The sequence below is a fragment of the Coloeus monedula genome (genome assembly GCF_965178545.1).
Source record: "Coloeus monedula genome assembly, chromosome: 5".
NCBI lineage: Eukaryota > Metazoa > Chordata > Aves > Passeriformes > Corvidae > Coloeus > Coloeus monedula.
Window position 1 is genome coordinate 2,595,325 of NC_138785.1, and position 19,916 is coordinate 2,615,240.

A 19,916-nucleotide genomic window follows, 5' to 3' on the forward strand; every position below is an offset into this window, starting at 1 on the left:
AGACTGCAATTTGTCAATCCGAGGTCAATCCGTCCTACACACAGTTTCTGGTACTTCCTGGCGAAGGGAGGAGCGAGGCTACGCACGGATCCTGGTCTGGATAAAGGGGGATGCCACGTAGCTCCGTGGTCTTTCCTGGGAGCTGACAAAAGGGGTCGACACTACTCCACTGTCAGCACGTGCATATGAACAGTTGTCGGATTTGGGTTTTTTTTCTTCTCTTATGGTTTGTTGGTTTGTTTTTGCTGGGAAGAGCGGTGTCCATGAGGTCCTGTCCTGACGATCCCGAGTGAGCCGGAGGAGCGGGGGGTCTGAGGGGCAGGAATGGGCCTGGCCGGGGTCCCCGCCGGTGCTACCTGACCTTCTGCAGCTCCTGCCTCAGCCACGAGGGCAGGGGCTGCCCCAGCCTGTGCAGCAGCTTGGACAGCTCCACGTTGTGGTCTCTGTAGTAGCTCGACAGAAATGCTCGAGACTGGGAAGGGGGAAAAACAAACCAGGATCAGGGTTAAAGGAAACCCACCCGGCGGGCATTTGTGCACTGAGCATCTGAGCCCCACAGAGGGCGCTCACAGGGGCACTTAATCCCCTCTCTTTCAAAGCTCAAGTTTCTGATTTTTTGAAATATCAACCCAGTGAAAATACAACAAATAATAAAAATAAAAAGTGCGTTTATTTAGGGTCAATATTAAAACTGCTCCCATAAATTTCTGAAAAGCCCTTACCTCTTGGTCCATTGGTGGGTATTTCCGACCTTTGCTTTTCCCCAGGCACTTTGTTTTCCCTCCTTCCAATAACTGGCACCAGAAGCCTTTCTGAGGGTCAAACCTATAGAGGATCACATCTTTTAAAAGACCTTGCTACAGAAACATCTCCTGGCTACTGAGACATCAGTGTTAGCCAACAATTATTGCTGCACACATCTCTCGAGATGACTGGAATTCTGAGGACAGAGTGGGAAACAGCTTTCCTCTCCTGTGTAAACTCTGGGGATTCATTTTTTTCCCACAAATCTGCCTTGGAAGTAGCTCAAGGCAGGAAGCTTTTCCCACTGTGCTCTACCTGCACTGGCTAATGTTTGTTCTACTTGTCCAGCACACGGGGTGAATTGTTGATCTGCAGGTCTCCTAAGGAAGCGCTGGTTGGGTGCTGATGATTTAACCCCGCCTGAGAAGTTGGCTGCTCCCTATCACTGCATCTAAATACCATTTTCGTTCCTAAGATGGCATTGTAGCATAAACACTGTCTTAGCAGCCTTATCTGAAGCATGCAATTTGATTGTGATGTCTGAAATGCAGAGATAGAGGAGGTTTAGATTAAGGCTTGGAAACACGCACTCACTGAGGAATGAACAGCACGTGGCGTTAAGTTTGGAATTTATTGCTGTGGGACTTGCAGCAGGCATAAAACATCCAAATGCTGCACATTCCTGCTGCTCAGCAGATGTTTGAAAAAGATGAAGGATAATGGGCCAGGACATGGAGTTAATTAGTTACACAGCACCTCTCTGCCCCGGCTCTGTCCGTACAACACGGATGCACCTGCAATTTGCTGCTGTACAGAAGTGAACGAATTCCAGGAGAAGGGTGAACCTTCTTCGTGGATTTTTTCTTGCCCAGCCTATTAATGCAGGCCTGACCTTTGTTTCCTAAATTGTCTCTGTAGCTGTATCAATTAAAAACAAATAAATCATTGATTAAATGGGTATATTGATGATAGATTCATTTCTGCTTTGGCCTTTCCCATCTGCTCCATGCATGGTGAAGTGCTTTAGCTGCCTTGCATTAATTTCCCAGGAGGAGCAGCAATATCGTGTGCTGGGTAAAAGGGAAACTGCAAAACTATGCCCCAAACAATATTTCTGTCTCAGAAGGAGCTTGTTGAATATTATGAAAAGGATGTGCAAATTTGGGAAGGGGAAAAGAGGGTGAGACAGCTCAGGATGAATTCAACCCTCTGCGTTCAGAAATCACGGAACTCTCAGGGCTTCTGTAAACGTAATTGGGCACAGTGGAAGTATTTATTTAAAAATAGTGATAGCCCTAAGGCTAAAGTTACAGGGGAGCGTTTTAGAGCTGTCAGCAGAAACCTTTCGAGGCCTGGTTGTCTCCCCATCCCTGCAGACTAAGCCTGGGGGAGAGGCAGGGTTTTGGGAAGGCAGTACCTGATGCCACAGGCAGGGAACACCTGTGAGGGAAGAGCCAAGCAAAGCCACCACGAGGATTTTTCTCTTGTTCTCTGACAGAATGTAGCTGCCCTCCAAGGGAAAACATTTTCCTAAGCACACTCCTCTAATCTTGTGTTCTCCTTGAGCCCTGCCTCTCCAGCCACTGGGTCCCCTCTGCTCCCCTCCCATGGCTCTGGATAGCACCTCCCTTCTGCCTCGGTCGATTTTACTCCCCTGCAAGACTTTCACATAATTACTCAGGGTGATGGACTTGTTGCTCAGTGCTGTTCACAGGACTGGGTCCTCAGGCTGCTTCCTGACACCTTTAAAGATGTGCGGTGTGCACTTGTTAGGCAGTAATGACTAGGAACAATCCTATGCAATCTTTTCCCCTTGGACAAAAAGCAGCTACATACTTTAATGCATTTTTCCCTTCCATCCCAAATCCATGCAGAAGTGTGTGCTTCCATAGCCCATTTGCATTCTTGATGCCTCTAAACAGGGAGTGCATAATTTTATGGATCTGTTTACAATCCATTTTTCCTGTCCAAACCAGTAGAGAGGCCAAATTTCTTCCTGCTGTGCGACTCCACTGACTTTAATTTAGTTCCAGAAAGGAAGATGTATGTCTGTGGGGGTGTATTTTAAAAACCCAGCAGAAGGCACTGCAGATGTGCAATTGTGAGTTGTTCAAACATCAGTAGCTCAGCTCTGTGCTCAGACTCCTCCTCTCTTCCATCCCCTTAGGAAACCAGTGACTTAAAAAATTGCATTCTGAAATCCAAAATATTTCCTCTAGAAAAAGGTTTTGGCAGACCAACTTTCTTAAGCACCAAAGTCTTACTTTGAACCTACGATATAAATAAGCTGAACCCTCCCAGGAGAGGAAACATTAAATGGTAATTGTGAGCAGAGAGGAGCAGTGTGGGGCAGCTGGAAAGTCCGTGGTTGTGTTTTCCCTCAGGACCAGCCTGCAGGGAAGGTGAAGTAGAGGCTCTTCTGCTTCCCACTGCATGTGCTGGCTCGTGCTCTCTGCTTGCACAGGGGACTTGGAAAAGCCTCAGCTGCAGTGCCAGGCTTCCCAGCCCACAGATATCGCAGGGCTGGAGCTGTAAGGAGATGATGCACCTCACACAATGCTCAGGGCAAAAGCTTCTTACAATTTTCTGCTGGACTAAGAGGGGAGAGGGGAATTCAGCCCACTCCTGCCCCTGCAGGAGTCTCAACCGTACATGGAAATCCAGACAGGAAATGGGATTAGGGAACGAGTGCTTCTAACCCAACCTCTGCCATCAGGCTCCTATCGGAATGATAAAAACACTTAAGCCAGACTTTCCACACCTGACACTCAGTGGGCTTCACTCCTGGAGACTGAGGGAAGAGAACCCCAAGCTTTTCAAAATTATCATTGTCCTGATGTGTCATCTGTTTGTAATTAATAATCAAGGAATCCTGGTGGGAGGGGATGTAGCCTGGGATCCCACAGGGCAGACACAAGAGGAATACACTCACGTTAGGGCTTCGGAGTAATTATAATGAGGAGAGACTCCCAGAAACTTCTGCACTTCATCCATCACAGTAGCAGGGTCACTTCTCAGCTGCTGTCCATCAATAATGAGCAACTGCAGGGGTAAATATGGCACTTTCTTGGAAACAGGACCAAGGTTAACAAAGTAATGGCATTATTTCACTTCTGTGGCAACCTGGTTTAAATTAGCACATGACTTTGTACAGTGCTAATAACATTCATATGGGTGAACTTTTACTTCATTGAGTTGAATTTGCATAGGTGGGCACCTTGTAACTCTGTGTGGGCACCTTGTTCATGTGCAGGAGTTAAACCTCCCAAGCCAAACTTGAGTCTCAGAGAATTCTGAGAAAAAGAGATAAGGAAAGAATGTAAAATATTGTTGCGGTTTATGATGTGTCTGTGGAAAATCTTGAGGAGAGAGGGCAGCAGCCCCAGGTGAGGGCAGAGAAGGAGCCCAGGGAACAGGGCATGGGATGCTCAGCACACTTTGCATGCTCAGAATTTGCCAGGACATCCTCATCTCCTTTGGAGGACTAAGTTGAGATGAGGTGGGCAATGAGGAGATGTGGCCTGTTTGCTCCCAGGGCAATACTGCCCTTGCTGCAAGCTCAGCAGCTCTGGGCAGGACTCCCACCCCATTTATGAAAGAGTAGAAAGGCCAGAGGTGAAAGAAGGAAGTAAATGACTAACTGAGATTTTCTCCCTTCTCCTGGAAAAGGGATTGACCTGCTTCTCCTCTCTGTAGGACAGCTGAGGCTGTATAAAAAGAAAAAAGGAGGAGTGCAAGAAGACAGAGCTTCTAGTTCTTTTTTTCCCCTGGATCCATGACAAAGCAGGCAACACTCAGCTCTGCCTCCTTTCAACAAAATTCTGTCCCACACAGAGCAGTCTCTGGGGATCCTTGTTCCTTTGCTCACTTATTATACAGCCTTTTACAACTTTTTCTTACAGTAGGTACAGATATGAACTGACCTGTGACCATGTCCTTGGATAAAGAGTGCCCATGCATGTACTTTATGGTACTAAAATGTTTGCTTTGGGTCATTTTAGTATTATTACTTTAGCAATGGAAATCTTCTTTAGGTCTATGTGTTTGGGTAAATTTTTCATGGGAAAGGTTATAAAAGACAATTTAATAAAATATTTGAAAGAAGAGGGGGCAAAAGAAGGAATCTACGCTCTAGCCCTGAGAAAGGCCAATTCCACAACAGGATCAAATAAATGTGAAGCTTTCTATGATAGGGACCGAGTGGGAAGCAGGATGAAATTTCTTTTTAGAAAAAGCCCTGGAATTTTCTAAAGGAATTCGTCAGACCTTCCCACAATGTCTCATGCTGCAGCTGCAGGTTTCTTGGGCCACAGCCTGGCCATTACCTGTGAGGCAGGGAAGTGTGTGAGCCACCTCTCGATGTGCAGCGCGTACCAGCCGGGGGTCAGGCACCGCCTCTGCAGCGCCCGGATCTCCGACGGCGCCAAGGGGCTGGACGTGATCACTTCATAAAAGTTGAACTTCAGGGCAGCCGGGTCCTCGTGGGAGCGCTGGTGCTGGTGGGAGATATTGAAATACATTTCACAAGGACGCTGAAGATTAAGCCTTAAATCTTCCGGGAGCTGCCAGGAGGGCTGTGCCGGCAGCCCTTGGCTCCCCCTCAGTGCCACCTCTGCCAGGTAGGAGAGGGATGGGGGCCAAGGAAGCAGGGTGGGGACACCATTCAGTCAAGGCTCTCCCTGGGGAGTGAGGAGCCATTGTTTTAGTACTTTACCTTGGCAGTTGTAAAGGTGCCAATGAGATATTACAAGGGTGCAAACTGCAGCCCCTGGCCATGTTTTATTCCTTGCAGAACTTCCTGGCAGTATCAGAAATGATGTATTTCATGCTTATTCCAGCATTATTAATCTGTGTCTATTTTAACACTGCATTTAGTGTTTCCCTTATGTGTACGCCTACGCCAGATTTCACAAGCATGCTTATACATTTCTCTAAAAATAGAGGTTTTAAATGGTGCCGATTTTGTTGCAGATGGGTGTGGGCTCAGTAAAAGGCAAGGAAGAGTTTCCAGGGGAAAGTTTCCAGGGGAAAACAACAGCCTTGCTTTTATTTCCAAGGAGAGAAAAAAGCCAGCGTCTCCAGACACAGCTCTTTGTAACTCCTTGGAAACAGCTGGAGAGGCTGGGTCCATTTGTGCACCCCTGCACATTGCTGAGCTTACACACTTGAGGAAGGGATGTGGTGCCAGACCCTCAGCATCAGGAGCTCTGATTCCCTGGCTGGGCCACGCTCCTTCTCCCTGTGTAGGTCCCTGGGTGAGGAGCACTGCTCTCCCTTTCTGCCCTGTCAGCTGTAATTGAGATTAAACTGTTTGTTTACAGCTGGTGGCAGCTCTGCGCTGGGAAGTTTCATCATTTCTGACACAGGTGTCACAGGTGCCAACTGCAAAAACTGGCATCCAGCATCCTCCTGCTTCCACACAGTGCCAGCGCTGTGCAGTAGCACCCACTTCTTGCTCAAGGACACAGAATCCCACTGATGCTGGCCATCATCCCCTGCCACTGGTCCCACTGTCCATTCCTTGAGGCAAAGGCCGTACCTGGTACCAGGAATAGGCGCGGTCGGATGGGTCGATGAGGATGGTGATGATCTTGGCCTTGGGGATGAGGGAAGCAGCTCTTTTGGGAGCTTCCTCAGAATGGAAATAGTTGGCACTTTTCTCAAAGAGGAGGTCGGTGGTGATGTTGGAAGGAGTGGGGAAGAAATCCATGTACCTTGGAGGGGAAGAGACTTGTTAGAATTAGCAGCAGCACAAAAGGGTCATGTCCCCGTGCTTCCCATTTTCATGGTGGGTGAAAAGGTGAATTTTCAGACATAATTCTCAAGAAGCAAAATTGAATTTCTCAGCTCAGCCCAGACTGGAATAATGGGAATGCATCTTGGCTCTTAGGTGGTGCAGGTAATAGCTAAAGCCCTCATGAAGTCTGGTAACTAGGTTTTTCCTGAGATGGATGGGATTTTTGCTAATAACTTCAGTGTCAAAGGGATATCTTTCACCAGTTTGGAGTGAGTTCAGTTTTAGCTGCAGAAAAAAATGGGAAAAGCTTCAAAATGTCAACATTTAATGTCAACATTTAAATGTCAAACTGTTTAAATTTAACATTGCTGAAGTTCTTCATTTTGGAACTGACACATCTTTGCTTTTGGACACTTTAAGAATGCAAGATTTGAATTTTGGCTTTGAGTGGTCTTTTCCATCTAAAATTGATTGGATGGATTCTCGTGAAGAGATGAATCAAACCTCACTTCATGAAAAGCCACTTTGGAAGGAACAGAGTGTAAGTCAGTGCTCCTACAGCTATGACAAGACAGAGATGTTATTCAGCATGAAGACAGAAATCATGACAGAGCTGCCTCTTGCGTTCATTTGTGTGAAAACTCAGAAAATTCTTCCTGTAATATCTAAACAAAATTAGGGGCTTGATTACATGTCCCATCATTACCAATTAGATTCTCTTTCTGTCTGATAATTCCAAGCATAACCAATTCATCCAGTAATTAAGGCGATGTCACACCTGCTCCTGGAATTGTTCCACTGTGATTTTCCATGTATTAAGAATGAACACCTCGGTTTTGTCATTCTTCTTACCAGTCAATTCCCTTGTGGTAGTTGTTGCCATTGAAGAATTGAACTTCCTCAAAAGTTTTTGGACTGGGGAGATTGCTGATAATGGAAGGATGCATAAGAAGGAATAAATAAAGGGCCGTTGTTCCTATGACAACAAAAAGAGATGCCATTAGGAAACAGAAAAAAAATAAAATACTTTTGACTTGGTAGAAACTTTTTTAAAGCTCTGCTTGTGCTTCTTACCTGTTTTCTGGGGTCCTATCACCAGGAATTTGGGTAGGTGGTCACAAGTTTTGTCTCTGGACCAAATATCCCTGTGTCGTTTATCGTCACACGGGTTCTGAAGGAGAAAAGGTGGTTGTGCACATCACACTGGTGGAATCCTAAGTCTTTGCAGGGTCTCAATGTTATGCACTAATGCCAGAGCCCTACACTGAGTAGTAAAATCCCACAGTGTGTGTATAATGGTTTTGAATGACTGAGGCCTAGGTTCAGTCATTAGCAGAAATGGAAAAGAAGGGGGGGAAAAAAAAGATTGAAACATTGATTTAATCACGTTTCCATTTGAGGTTAAAATGGAAACCTCTGAATAGCTTCGAGGCATTACTTTTTGAGCTGTCAGAATGGTTTCAGATGCACGGGGCTTAGTGCCAATTTTAATTTACGTGAGAACGCAAAAGGGAAGGACAAAAGAGAAATGTGGGATATTATTCATCTCCTTATCTTTCTACTACCTGTGAATGCAAAATAAAAACCTGTGAACAAAAGGCCCTGCAGAAGAGGTTGGGACTGGCTGCTCTTTAAAGCAGTTATCATACAGATGCTGCTTTTGCATAGTGTTGACTGGTAACAGAGGATGCACTTTGCTGGTGAATAAAATTAACGAAATATAATGGAGGAAATCGTTAACTGATGGGAATTGCTGCAGCTCAGTGGAAATATTATAGATTTATACTTCCTTTGTAGCTGGGCCAAAAATAACAGGGGAAAATTTCTGCACCTTTTTGCCAGTGTAAACCCTAAATAACTGCACAGGTTTCCTTGGTGCCACCCTGGATTTATGCCTGTGTAGCCAAAAGCACAGTGTGGCTCATGGTATTCCAGTTAAGAGAAGAGCCCGGTACGTGTAAGCATGAAATTACATTGTTGAGATCACATTCCCATTCATAAAATAGGCTTTTTAGAGGAAAATATGCTTATTCCAATGAGCAGCTGGAGGAGGAAGAGGATGTGATTTTACCTGCCAGATAGGGTCTGTCTGCTCGGGGAAGAGCTCGAAGTACTTCTGAGCCAGCTGCACCGGGGGCAGTGTCTGCAGTTTGAGGTTTGTGGAGCTCTTGACAAAGCTGGCAAGGTTGGCAAAGGTGTACAGGCCCAGGCGGTCGTTCCCGTAGTTGGACAGGTGGGTCATGAAGATGCTGATCTGGGGACAAGAGGAGCCTTTCAGGCATGGCACACCAAAAATTTGATATGCTGTCTCTCCCCAGTGCTGGCTGGCTTGCTTAGAATAGCATGGCTGTAAGTAGGGGAATAAGTTCTGACACAGGAAAACTCCCAGGCTTTGGGAATGATGGTGTCTCACCTAAGTACGTCTTCTTTTTTTCTCCTTAAAGCTGAAATAACTTCTGTCTTTTTATAAACCTTTAGGTGGCCACTGCTTTGTAGATCTCATGATTTACTTCAGAGGGATAAAGAGAGTTTATAACAAATATGTGACAAATATATTTTGCAGCATTTTCTTTCCACGAGGTGATTAAACTCAGTTTTGCAGCTGGTTTACCTGTAGATTGTCATTATTTACTTTTATGAAGATGCCATCAAACTGAATGTTGTCACTTGGCTGTTTTAGTCAGTGCATTGGCCTGAGACAGGATGGACTGACAGCGGAACTTGATTACAGCTGCAGGGAGGGGTGGGGGTGTAAACCATGCAGATTTGGGGGACCAAAGCACCTCATTCTGAAGAAATTAGCTATCAACAGTGAAGACACCTGATTGCCAGGGAAATGGTTTGCTTTGCAGAGAGCTGGCTGTGTCCAGGTGAGCCTCACTTTGGATGATTAGGAATGGGAAGGAGAGTGTAAAGTCATGTGCCGGCAGCAGGGAAGAGGTTGCAGGAGAGCACGTGCAACTTCCTCCTTTGAAAGCTGCTACAGGAGTCATGTTTAGGTCAGTGAATTTTGATTTTTTTAAACTCAAAATTAATTGAATTAATGTGTCTGGAGGGCAGTTGAATGTAGTTTGAGTGACACCTTGCACAACCCAGGCATGGGGGACAGTGTTCAGGCAGCACGTCTTTGGAGCCTGGAGTGTGGCTTAGATAGGCTGGAGATAAGCTCTAAAATACCTCTGTGTGTGTCTCAGGAAGGTTGTTAGCACTGATCTACCTGGAGAGAGAGCTTTCCCTCCAGCAGGCTCCTGCTCTGTTGTCCCTAGCACACCATGGGATAAGAAGCCACTAGCTTCCCACTCTCACCCTCTTGCTGTGCTGAGGTGGTGCTTCTTCAAACATCAGCCCCCGATGTTTGAAAACACCTCCATTAGCTTGTTAAATTATTAACAAGGCTTTTAGTACTTTTGAAAGGGGGAGACAGATGGAGCTTAGGAGAAAGTGTCCCTCATGGCCCTTCTGCAGTGGGTTTGCATTGTGCGCGTTTCATGCCACAAAAAGTAATTTATTCTTCACTTTTATTTTGCTCTGGGCTTCTGCTGAGCAGAGATTGGAAACTGTACAAGTTCTTTTTTTCTGTGGATTGATTTGGTGGATTCCAGTGCCTGTGCATTTTGTGACCCCAAGTATTTGACATAAACAGAGTGAATCTTAAAATTACCCTAAACTTGGTGCATGTCTCTATGTACTACCCCAGAAACTTATAAGAAAGGTAATAAATCATTCTCTCCTCACAAAAAAAGCTCAGTCAACACAAACAGAACCTTCCTAGTTTCAACCAGTTCAACTCCTGTAAATGTGAAAAGTTCTTGCTGCAAACTGTTTTAAAGTGATGAAAAGGAAAAGACTCGTAGGAAATGTCGGTGGAGAATATCACCTCGTCTCTGGAGCGTTTGTTTGAGAAGTGCTAAAGGGTCTGCCAATGACATTTAATATTATTGCAGCAAATGAAGTAAGCAAGTAAATTTGTGTGCTCTTTGTGCTTTGTTTACACTTGAAAATGGATGAGATCGTTTTTAATGTTAAAATTTACTTGTAAGAGATGAGTATTAGCTTATTTTAGGAGTTTCATTAGGCTGCAAACCAATTTAAAAGATCCAATTAATCACTCTTTATGGAGTCAAAAGATCTCAGACATCTCTCTTGGCTTCTTTTGCCCTGTTGGTCTTTTTGGAAGTGAAAAAAAACCCAGATATGATGCGTTATTCATGGAATAAAACTGTATTTAGTTCTTTGCCTTCTACCTCCAAGTCACTTGAGACTAAAGGCAATAGGTTTTAACTGTTCATACTTAGAGCATGGATGATATCAGATTGTTTGTAAACTAATGGCAGGCCCATCACACCATTTCACTATTTGGTTCTTGTTCCTAGGGCTATTTAACACCACTTACATCCAGACTTTAGATATACAGTGTTTTCTCTATATGAAATGTTTGTATGTGCATGCTTGTGTTACATGGAAAATGAAACCTCCAGTAGGTAGCAGAAACAAAGGGCTTCTTTAAAAAATATTGGAATGTAAAACCAGTGCCTTGAAACTGCATTCTGTACTCAGAGTTTGTGTGCTTGTCCTGGAAGCACAGCCCTGTTAATGCAGAATAAAGAGGGGTTTTCCTCCTGTAATTGCCAAACTTAGCACAGCTTTAGCTAAAAGCACTTGTTTTTGGACAAAGATTAGGCACCTGCCTTGGAGGGCACAGCTGAAGTGCAACACAGTCTCAAGGACCGCAATCCCGTGTTGGGAATAAAATATTGGCTGATTCCTTTCTGTTCATATCTGAAACTCTCCCTATTCATTGATCAAACACTTGCAATGAAAACATCCATTACCAAACTTAGGTATAAATGTGTTCCACCTCATCCCTCAGCTATTCCATAATTAAATAGGATCAATGTTCCCTTTCAGGTCCTTTCCTCCTGCTGGTTGTTTGGCCCTGGCCCATAGCTGGAAAGCCTAGGAGCCAGAGATGGGTCTCACGTGGGAATTCTGCTCTTCTGAGAGGAAACTGATGCTTACTGTATTAGGAGCTTTTTGCCTTGCTTTTACACCTCTTAATAAGATCTGCAAGAAGGGAGGAATTAATGCAAGGGCTGTAGCTGGGCCTCGTGCATAACAGAGGCGTGTCGGGCACTCCGTGGTGTTCTTGCGGCAGTGTGGAAGTGCATTTCCTGCTCGGCTCCTCTCCCGCACGCCTGTCTCCCACAGAAATGAATTTTGCTCCTCCGCGGTTTTCCATTGTGCTCTCAGTTTTGCCGCGCGGCCGCTCCAAGCGCAGGCTCCCGGAACGGGATCTGGATGGCAGCCCCTTGGATTCCTGGCTGTGCAAATGGGAGGCCGCGGCTGAGGAATGCAGACCTGCCAGATTTTCATGTGCTAATCGCCAGCAGCTCCGTGCCAGGCTGGCCACAGCACCGCCTCTTTCAGTCTGGAGTGTCTCATCCCTTTCCCACCCTGAGCAGCCTCCCATTACGGATTACAGGCTTGTCCCGCCAGAGCCCCATTCCCTGATAATGAATCCCGTAATGCAGCTGTTTGTGTGGCTAAGAGGAAGCTGGGAGGGAGAGTTTTGTGTTGACAAAGCACTAATTTTAATAATGACAAATGGTTTCTCTAGAATTCAGCACTATTCATATTCATGACCCTTCTGCTGCTGAAGCAAAATCATTTATGTGCCTGAAAAATCGCCCTTTTTTTGTTTTTTTTTTTTACTTTTACTCCCTTTCTACTCTGCACATCTGTTTATACTTTAATGTTCTTGACAGGATAATCAAATATTTTCCAAATGTAATATCTCTAAAGAAAGCAACAAAGTCAGTGTTTGGACAGAAGCATTTTTGTCTTTGATTGAAGGGGAAACAAAACATTGAATGGCATTTTATTTCCCATGCCCATATTCGTTACCATGTCTGCTCTCCACCTCGAGTGCTCCCAGGATGGGAGTGGAAGCTGCTGTCCATCACTGGTGGGAAGTGGCCTTGGGACAGCTGTAGAAATGCTGTAGAGCCTTTATGTTGTTTTAAAATTCCCTACTGGAAGAGCAAAATTGTTTCTCATTTACCCGGGAACGCTTTCTACTTTTCCATTGTTTAGTTGGCAGGATTAAATGAATTCCTTAGTATTGACAGAACAATCCTGTGCCTTGTTCCTTTCCTTCTGAGAATACAGTTGCTAGGTTTGATATTTTATTTTTTTTTCTATTATCTCTCCAAGTTTTGCTTCTAAAATAAAGGCTAAGTCATGAATACATGCCAACACAGCCACTGTTTCCCAGGTCATACACATTTTTGACACCACAGATGTGTGGGGTCCCAGATGAAGAAAATTGGTTGGAAAGTTCTAATCCATTAGTTACGTATATTAGTTATATATCCATTAATTTTCAAATAATACTATTTTTCAAATATATCTATTATTTTTCAAAGCTTGCAATTAGAAAAAATGGATTTTGTTTTTTTTTCCTCTTAGCACATGAGCTCAGAACCTGTGAAAAAGTAACTGCTGCTTTTGATGAATTTGTGCAATTGGTGTGTAGCTGCGTGAAGGTGGAAAATCTGAATGGATGTTTTATGTCTGTTCATTTGTCACACTTGTGTAAGTGATCAGCAGCACAGCTAATTGTGGCCAAAGCTGAATAAATTCTGCCCAAATGCGCTGCTGCCACTCACATCTGTGGGCCCCAGGAAGCCTTTGCAGAAGTCTACAGCAATTCAATACTCTTGTTATTTCCATTTTCTCGTGAAATTCATGATATAGGGTTTTTTTTCTTGCCATCTGTGTTTTCTCATTGAAAAGACTTCCTTAGACTATAAACTCTCTCTAAAAATACATAAATCTATTCAGCTCAAACTCAAGAATAAACCCAAGTTCAAGTTCGGGAAATTAAGCAGGTTGAAATGGTATGGCTTAAGTCAAGCTTAACATGAAGCAGAGCTATGGAGGGCAAGGGACATCCAGGCAAAAAGATGTGGAAAGTATCTTTTCAGCTTTATACCTGCTAGCGCTTCTATTTCAATGCCTTAGAAAGCCCCGAGCAGCCTTGAGAGGTAGCAAGGGCGATCTAGCACTTTGGTAGCTCTAAAATCGGTACCTGAATCAGCTGCAGAGCAAATACCATCAGCAGAAGCAAAGAGGGAGAAATACAGCTCCCTGCTCGCTCAATTCCCTGCAGTTAGAAGCTTTCAAACGAGACAGACAACCAGAGATGTTCACAGGAAAGTCGCTGAGCTGAGTGAGAGGGCGTGGCCTCTCCTCGACCATCCTTTATTCGGAGAAGGGGAAAGGGGAGGACTGGGGGCGGACCCGGGGTGAGCGGCCAATCAGACACTGCTGAAGAGTCTGAGTTACATTTGGCTTTGCCCGCGCTTGGAACAAAGGAGCTCGGAGCACATGTCTTTGGGAGGGGGGAGGGGAAGCTCGGAACAGGCAGCAACAAAAAGAAGTCCAAATGATGATTAGTTTGGATAAATGCCCATAAATGACAGATTCTCTGCCATTTCTCCTTAGAGATGTGGTAAATTAAGATCCCCTTCTAACTGAGTTTGGAATGATCAGATCAATGATGTCTTTTATCCCCGACACAACACCTTATAGTCTTCAGGCAGAGGAAGGAAATGCAATCCTGGCATTTCCTATGGAAATGACTGCCCAGGACCCTGCACAGCACATGAAGTTGCAGAACAAGTGTACATCATTCTGTTTATTCTGAGCACCCCTGTAAACACTAAGTAAGAGTTTTCTCCAGGATATTTTCTTTTGAACTGCAAAGAAATGCCTGGCAAGTTGATACAGCTTGGAGATGAAGGAAATTTATCATTTGTTTTTACAATGGTTCTAGTGTCATGTTGCTATTTTAGCAGTTTTCTGACTGCCCTGGGTTATAGAGTGTTCATAAATGATGATTAATTAATCCAGTTTGGTGGCCTACTCTGAGCAAACAAACCTCAGAGTTAATTTAATTCCCCACTCCTGGTTTCAGAGAAAAAAAATGCAGCATTTTCAGTTCACTAGAGCATATAATATTCTCAAATCATCCACTTTCCAATTAATTTTGAATGGCGAGCACAGCGAGGAAATTTTGTTCTTGTCCATTTACTTCTATTAAGGATTCATTTTCAATAATCAGAGAATTCTGAGTCAGCTTGCTTTCACCTTAAAGGCTTGCTCCTGACACTTTAATAAACTATTGGCATGGTGTGTGCATGAAGGTAACAGAGTCTTTCCCTCTTTCCCCAATAACCCCCTTGTTGACACGCAGTCATTTATTGCTATTTCTGCCACCACCCAACTTGCTGGGAAGTAATTCTGGTAAAATATCAAAATATGTGGAGTGGAGCATCAGCTTTCATAAAGCTGGAAAATGTCATGAAAGAAGGAAAGGAGATGTGCTATCCTTGAAACGTTTTCTTCATGCTCTGGGTTTTAAGCTAATTAGTTTCTAAATATGCTGCTGAAGGCTTGAGTTTCCATGGGATAATATTTCCCTGTAGTAGCTCTGTGCAGCTGGGGTAGCCATGTGGGATGAGGGGGAAAAATAATGATTTACCAAGGGGGGAAAAGATTGAAAAACATGAGGAAGGTTGGGCTGATTTGGTGTGTTTATCATCATTAAGATAAATTCTGATGTAACTTGTTAACAAAACTGCCTTTTAATTTGGTAGAATGAACCTTTCCCTCGTGTCGGGTTGGAGAGGGACACGTCTCTCCCTGTGGGCTGTACCCTGATAATTGCAGCTCCACAAATATTGACATTTATTTAGTGGGGAGGTTGCCTGCCTGCTTTTTCCTGTCCCCAAAATGTGCTGAGATGCTCAGCTCACAGGGCCCTCAGCAGAACTGCTCTGTGAATTACTTTTGGATTGCAGCACATTTCCTCCAATGCCCAAGGTTATTTTTTACTCCTTCTACAGCTATGCTCAGAGAAACAAAGCAAATAAAAAGAAAAATATTATCAACACTCACGATGTTTCATAATAACATTCCCAAGTCTCTAGTGGAAGGTATAAATTAACCCCTCTCTGCATTTGCTTTTAATATTCCAAAGCAATAACGTGTGATTCTCCTCTGTCTCTGTGATGAGCGAGAGCAGGAAACAAGAACAAAATCTTCTAAGTGTGGCACATGCGGGACGTGGAGAATGTCGATCTAACAGGCTGGAAACGAGCAATAACCCTTTAGTCACGGTGAGAGTTTAAAAATGGAAATGCCTTTAAGTGGCCTTCAGAATTAAAAACGTCCCATGCCACTTCCGAGGGAGCTAGAATAATAATGTGCATTATTATGGGCTGCCTGTAGCTTCTGCTGAGGGGAGTTCAAAGTTACCTTTCAATCACAGGTCTGATTTCGCTCTTGACAACCAAATTCCTGCAAAAGAAGCTAATCTTCCTGAAATTCATCTGCCACGTTTCACCTCTGGTTAAAGCTTCTTACGGGTGTTTGATTGAAGTGGGAAGAGAAGCCTGAAGAAGCGTTTAACTTCTCCCTTTTTCTGCTGCTTTTCCATTTTTAACCTGATCTGTCAGTTGCAAGTACGTGATACTTTGTTGGTTTTGTGGGCAAGTGTTGTGCAGGGTATGCCTGACTCTAGCTCCTATGTGGTGAGGCAGGTGTAAATCTAGACTAGGGAGGGTTATATATATAAAAATATAGAGAAAAATGACTTGTGCCCATTTTTATGGTGGAACTTTAAAAAGGAGACAGTGGAGACAGAACAAAAATGCCCTGCGAGAGGAAGAGTCAGCCCAGGTAAATTGCTGTGTGACAAGGAGGCAAAGAAAGGAAGAATAGGAAGGGTGCTGCCGGAAAGGGGGTGGCAGTATCCTGGGTTATCCAAACACTTTTCAAGGTGACCAGGTAATGGGAAAAAATGCACCGTGTTGGCAAATAAATCCAATTCACTGACAACTCAACCGAGCCAGTGGGTGTTGCTGGGTCTCCTCAGAGCCCCACGCACTGATTTTTGCTGCAGTGTTCCACTGAGGTGCCTTTTGTGCTGTCACTTGCTGGCTTAATAAAAAGCTCTCTGGTTTAAAGAGGTGGGGGTTTTAGGAGAAATGACTCTCTCGCTGTTGTTTGTAGAGGCAATAATATTTAGGGCTGTATTTATTAGCTTATCTTGGCTGTTAAACGTTTATGGCTGTTGTTTATGGCCTGTGGAGCAGGGGAGGAAAGGAGAGGAGCTATCAAACAGATAGTGGGAGACCTTGTGGATGCTGAAGAGGTGATAAATAGAACGGTTTGTAAAAGCATTAAACATGTCACAGCTTTTCCCGGGAGACTGAATGAAGGGCAGCGGTCAGAGAACCCACTTTGTTTGGAGCCTGACATTCAGATGTGGAAAATCCCCCTGAAACCTTTCAACTCCAATGGAGTTCTCTAACTTTTCCTGTGAGAAACTTGCTTTTTTTTTTTTTTTCTGCTGAAAACGTTTCAGTTTTGGGGACTGTATGTTACAAATGGGGTCTTTGAAATTCCGAATTTTCACGGGTTACATTTGGAAGCAAAGCGAGGGATTTGCTCTGCTCATCCCATTTGTTCATTCCACCTCCTGCTCTGTGTTTGGTCATGACAGCAGATGCTGGGAGCCTTGGGAGATACCTTGGCACACCACAGCTTCCACACCAAACTCCCTTTACCAAAAAAAAAAAAAAAGGCACCTTAAAGCAGGCTGGTTTTAATGCTGGTTAACTTGTCTTTCTCTATGGAGTGTGGCAAAACCAGAAGTGTCTGGAAAGTTGATGGGAAGATGTTTAAATGGAAAGGAACATGGCACAGCATTGCTGAAGGAAACAATGAGGAAGGGAGATTTTAAGAATGTATTCTGTGAGAAGAAAAAGATATTCTAAAGCATAATTGAGCTAAGCAAATAATGATAGGTAGAATTTTAAAAAGGCTGAAAATGACTGAAATGTTGAACTCCTTGAAATGCCATAAATTTTTTTTCTATTTGCATAACCCAGTGAAGCAAATGTTAAAAAAGTATCTTTGAAAGCATCTCAAAACATTGCAAAAAGTTGTAAAGAATTGCAAAGGTTTAGGAAGAGAAAAAAATGACGTGATGCTGTTCAAAATGGTTTTAAACAGAATGTAAATTTTTACGAGTTTCAAGTTGACTTTGTTTCAGCTGCTGGAGCTGTGGAATGCTGCACACCTGCAGAAAACCTAAATATTTTTTCACAAGGCTGATCAGAACCAGAGAACTTTCTAACATATTTACATAGCTGGGTAGTGTTATATTCCTGTTAAGGACATGGTGTTCTTGTCTGATGCTCTTTGGCATTAAATTCCTGGCTTTGAAGATACACCATGAGTAGCAATGCACTATTTTGAGTAATAATGTGTTTTCTTGGCTTAAGATCTTACTACACTTAATAGAGACATTTATGCTGTCACAAGAATCTCAGTCTCGGGAAAAGTTTTCTTTTGCTATCATAATTATTGGGCACAAAAGCAGTTTTGTAAAGTTTTTTTACATTTTGGTTGATTGAAGTTTTAGATGTCATTTTTTCCTCTTCCCTTCTTTCTAGTGAGTGTGGTGGTTTTGCTGCTCTCTTTTCACTGCTGCTGTGCAAGTGCTGATGCTATGGCTTTTGGGAGGCCTGTCCTAATTAAGATTTAGTGACTCACTGGGTTTTGATGTTTGTCAAATCACATAGTAAATAACATCAAGATGATTATGACTTAACCCTGATTGCTTTGGCCTGGCAAGGGAGATAGGAAACTTTCAACTGAAATTTTTCTTACTTGTATGAAATAGTAAAACAAAAGTCCAAGAAGATAATGTTTCATTTTCTGCCCTAAACTGTATTTCTATTTTTTTGCACATACATCTGAAGCTCCTTGTTATTGCTCTAAGCCTCCAAATGAAGGAAACCCTTCAGAGGGGAGCTGGATTGATACCTTTTGAAAGAGTTTCACTGTTTGGGTTTATTTCAAGCCCCGTCTGTTTGCTGAGCCTTTCCCACTAACTTTAATGAGCTTTGCTTTGAAGTGTTTATGCACAGAGTAAGTACCCCAAACTGCAGACTTGAGCGGCCTGCTGCCTTAGCTGGATTCTGCAAAGGTCTGCCTGGGATTCTTATAACCCTCATTAAAACTCAAAGGAAGTTGGTTTGATTTCTGTCTGTCTTGGTGGAATTTATCCCTCCTCTGCCTACTACTAAATCATCTCTGCCAGACATGACTCATCTTTAGGATTCATAAATTAGAAAGTGAAAATACCTCTCTGAGCCACAAAGTATGCAGCAGAAGCCATTTAAAAAAAAAATTCATCAGAAGATCCCCTTGACAATCTCTCTGCAAACTTTATTCCAGTGCAGTGTCCCTTGGGCACTTTCTGATTTAACCATCTGTGTGGTATTGCTTCATGGAAGCGCAAACATTTCTGGTATTTGAGCTTAATATTTATTTGTAATACATTTGCTGAAATTGCTAACCACAACCCGAGGAAGGGACAGAGTTTCTGTAAACCTCTTGAAAAACTGTTTAATCAAAAGTTGATTATTGAAGGTTTTTGAAATACCACCATGAGTATCTGTGGCACTCTCATGTTATTGGGACATAGATTGGCTGAGGAATTTGGGCTGTTCTCAGCATTGCTTGTGGGGTAAGAACATGCTGTGCTGCAGGCTGCTGCACTGCCCAAGTCTGAGGAAATCTTCACATGAGTGAGAAATGCACAGGCATTGATCAAAGGATGATAAAGCTCAGGGTCAATTCCAAGTTACACTTAAGGAAACTATGGGAAGAAAAGCCAGCCTGAGAGAACTGCAAGTAATGGAGTGACAGGATAAAGAAGAGGGATATATTATATTCTCAAATGATGTGTCATGTGTACAGTATAGAAAAATTCCTGATGGAAATGTCCCATTTCTTTAAGCCCACTGAATCTGACTCAGACACTATGTTACTTACCCAGCCAAAATTTTCACTCACAAGCATCTAATTGTATAATACCAAAAATCTATATTTATCTGTCTAAATAAAAGTGACCTGGATTTGAGAGTCAGCTCCACCTGAAGTTTCTTTAGCTCTGCAGAGGAGCCAATAAGTACTGCAATTTAAACTCACTGAAAACGAGGCCACCTAGCAAGACAAGAGACATTTATCTTGTGCCTAGTGCAGCTTGTTTGGGTGGAATGGGAAGGAGGGAGGACAATGGCAAGAAAAAATAATTGATACATGGGGGGTTTTGGCTCTTTCCCTTCCTCCTTGCACCTCTAGGCTGCTGTTGTAAATGGCACCAGGCAGGTTTTTAGCAGCTCAAAACCTATTTTTAGGAGCCAGTGGTGGAGGAATGATATCAGGCCTGAGCCCTGGGGATTCCATTGAGCTGTATCAGGAGAGCCTGAGGAGCTAAGCTTGTGGAAAAAGGGAAAAAAAGAACAAGACCCGCTTTTTCTACCCTCACAGGTTGGTTTCAGCCTCAGACAAGTCT

General features: G+C 43.5%; 1 protein-coding gene across 1 annotated transcript in view; it reads right to left on the reverse strand.

The window, feature by feature from the left end:
• Positions 1-352: 352 nt before the first annotated feature.
• Positions 353-19,916, reverse strand: part of LOC309573157 (bifunctional heparan sulfate N-deacetylase/N-sulfotransferase 4) — a gene marked incomplete at both ends in the record, with an annotated part of 53,195 nt that continues 33,631 nt past the window's right edge. The window contains 8 exons of the mRNA XM_082281878.1: positions 353-472; positions 723-825; positions 3,677-3,786; positions 5,070-5,240; positions 6,284-6,458; positions 7,334-7,457; positions 7,556-7,652; positions 8,553-8,735. Of these exons, the coding sequence (XP_082138004.1) occupies positions 353-472; positions 723-825; positions 3,677-3,786; positions 5,070-5,240; positions 6,284-6,458; positions 7,334-7,457; positions 7,556-7,652; positions 8,553-8,735 (1,083 nt within the window). The remainder of the gene's footprint in view (positions 473-722; positions 826-3,676; positions 3,787-5,069; positions 5,241-6,283; positions 6,459-7,333; positions 7,458-7,555; positions 7,653-8,552; positions 8,736-19,916) is intronic.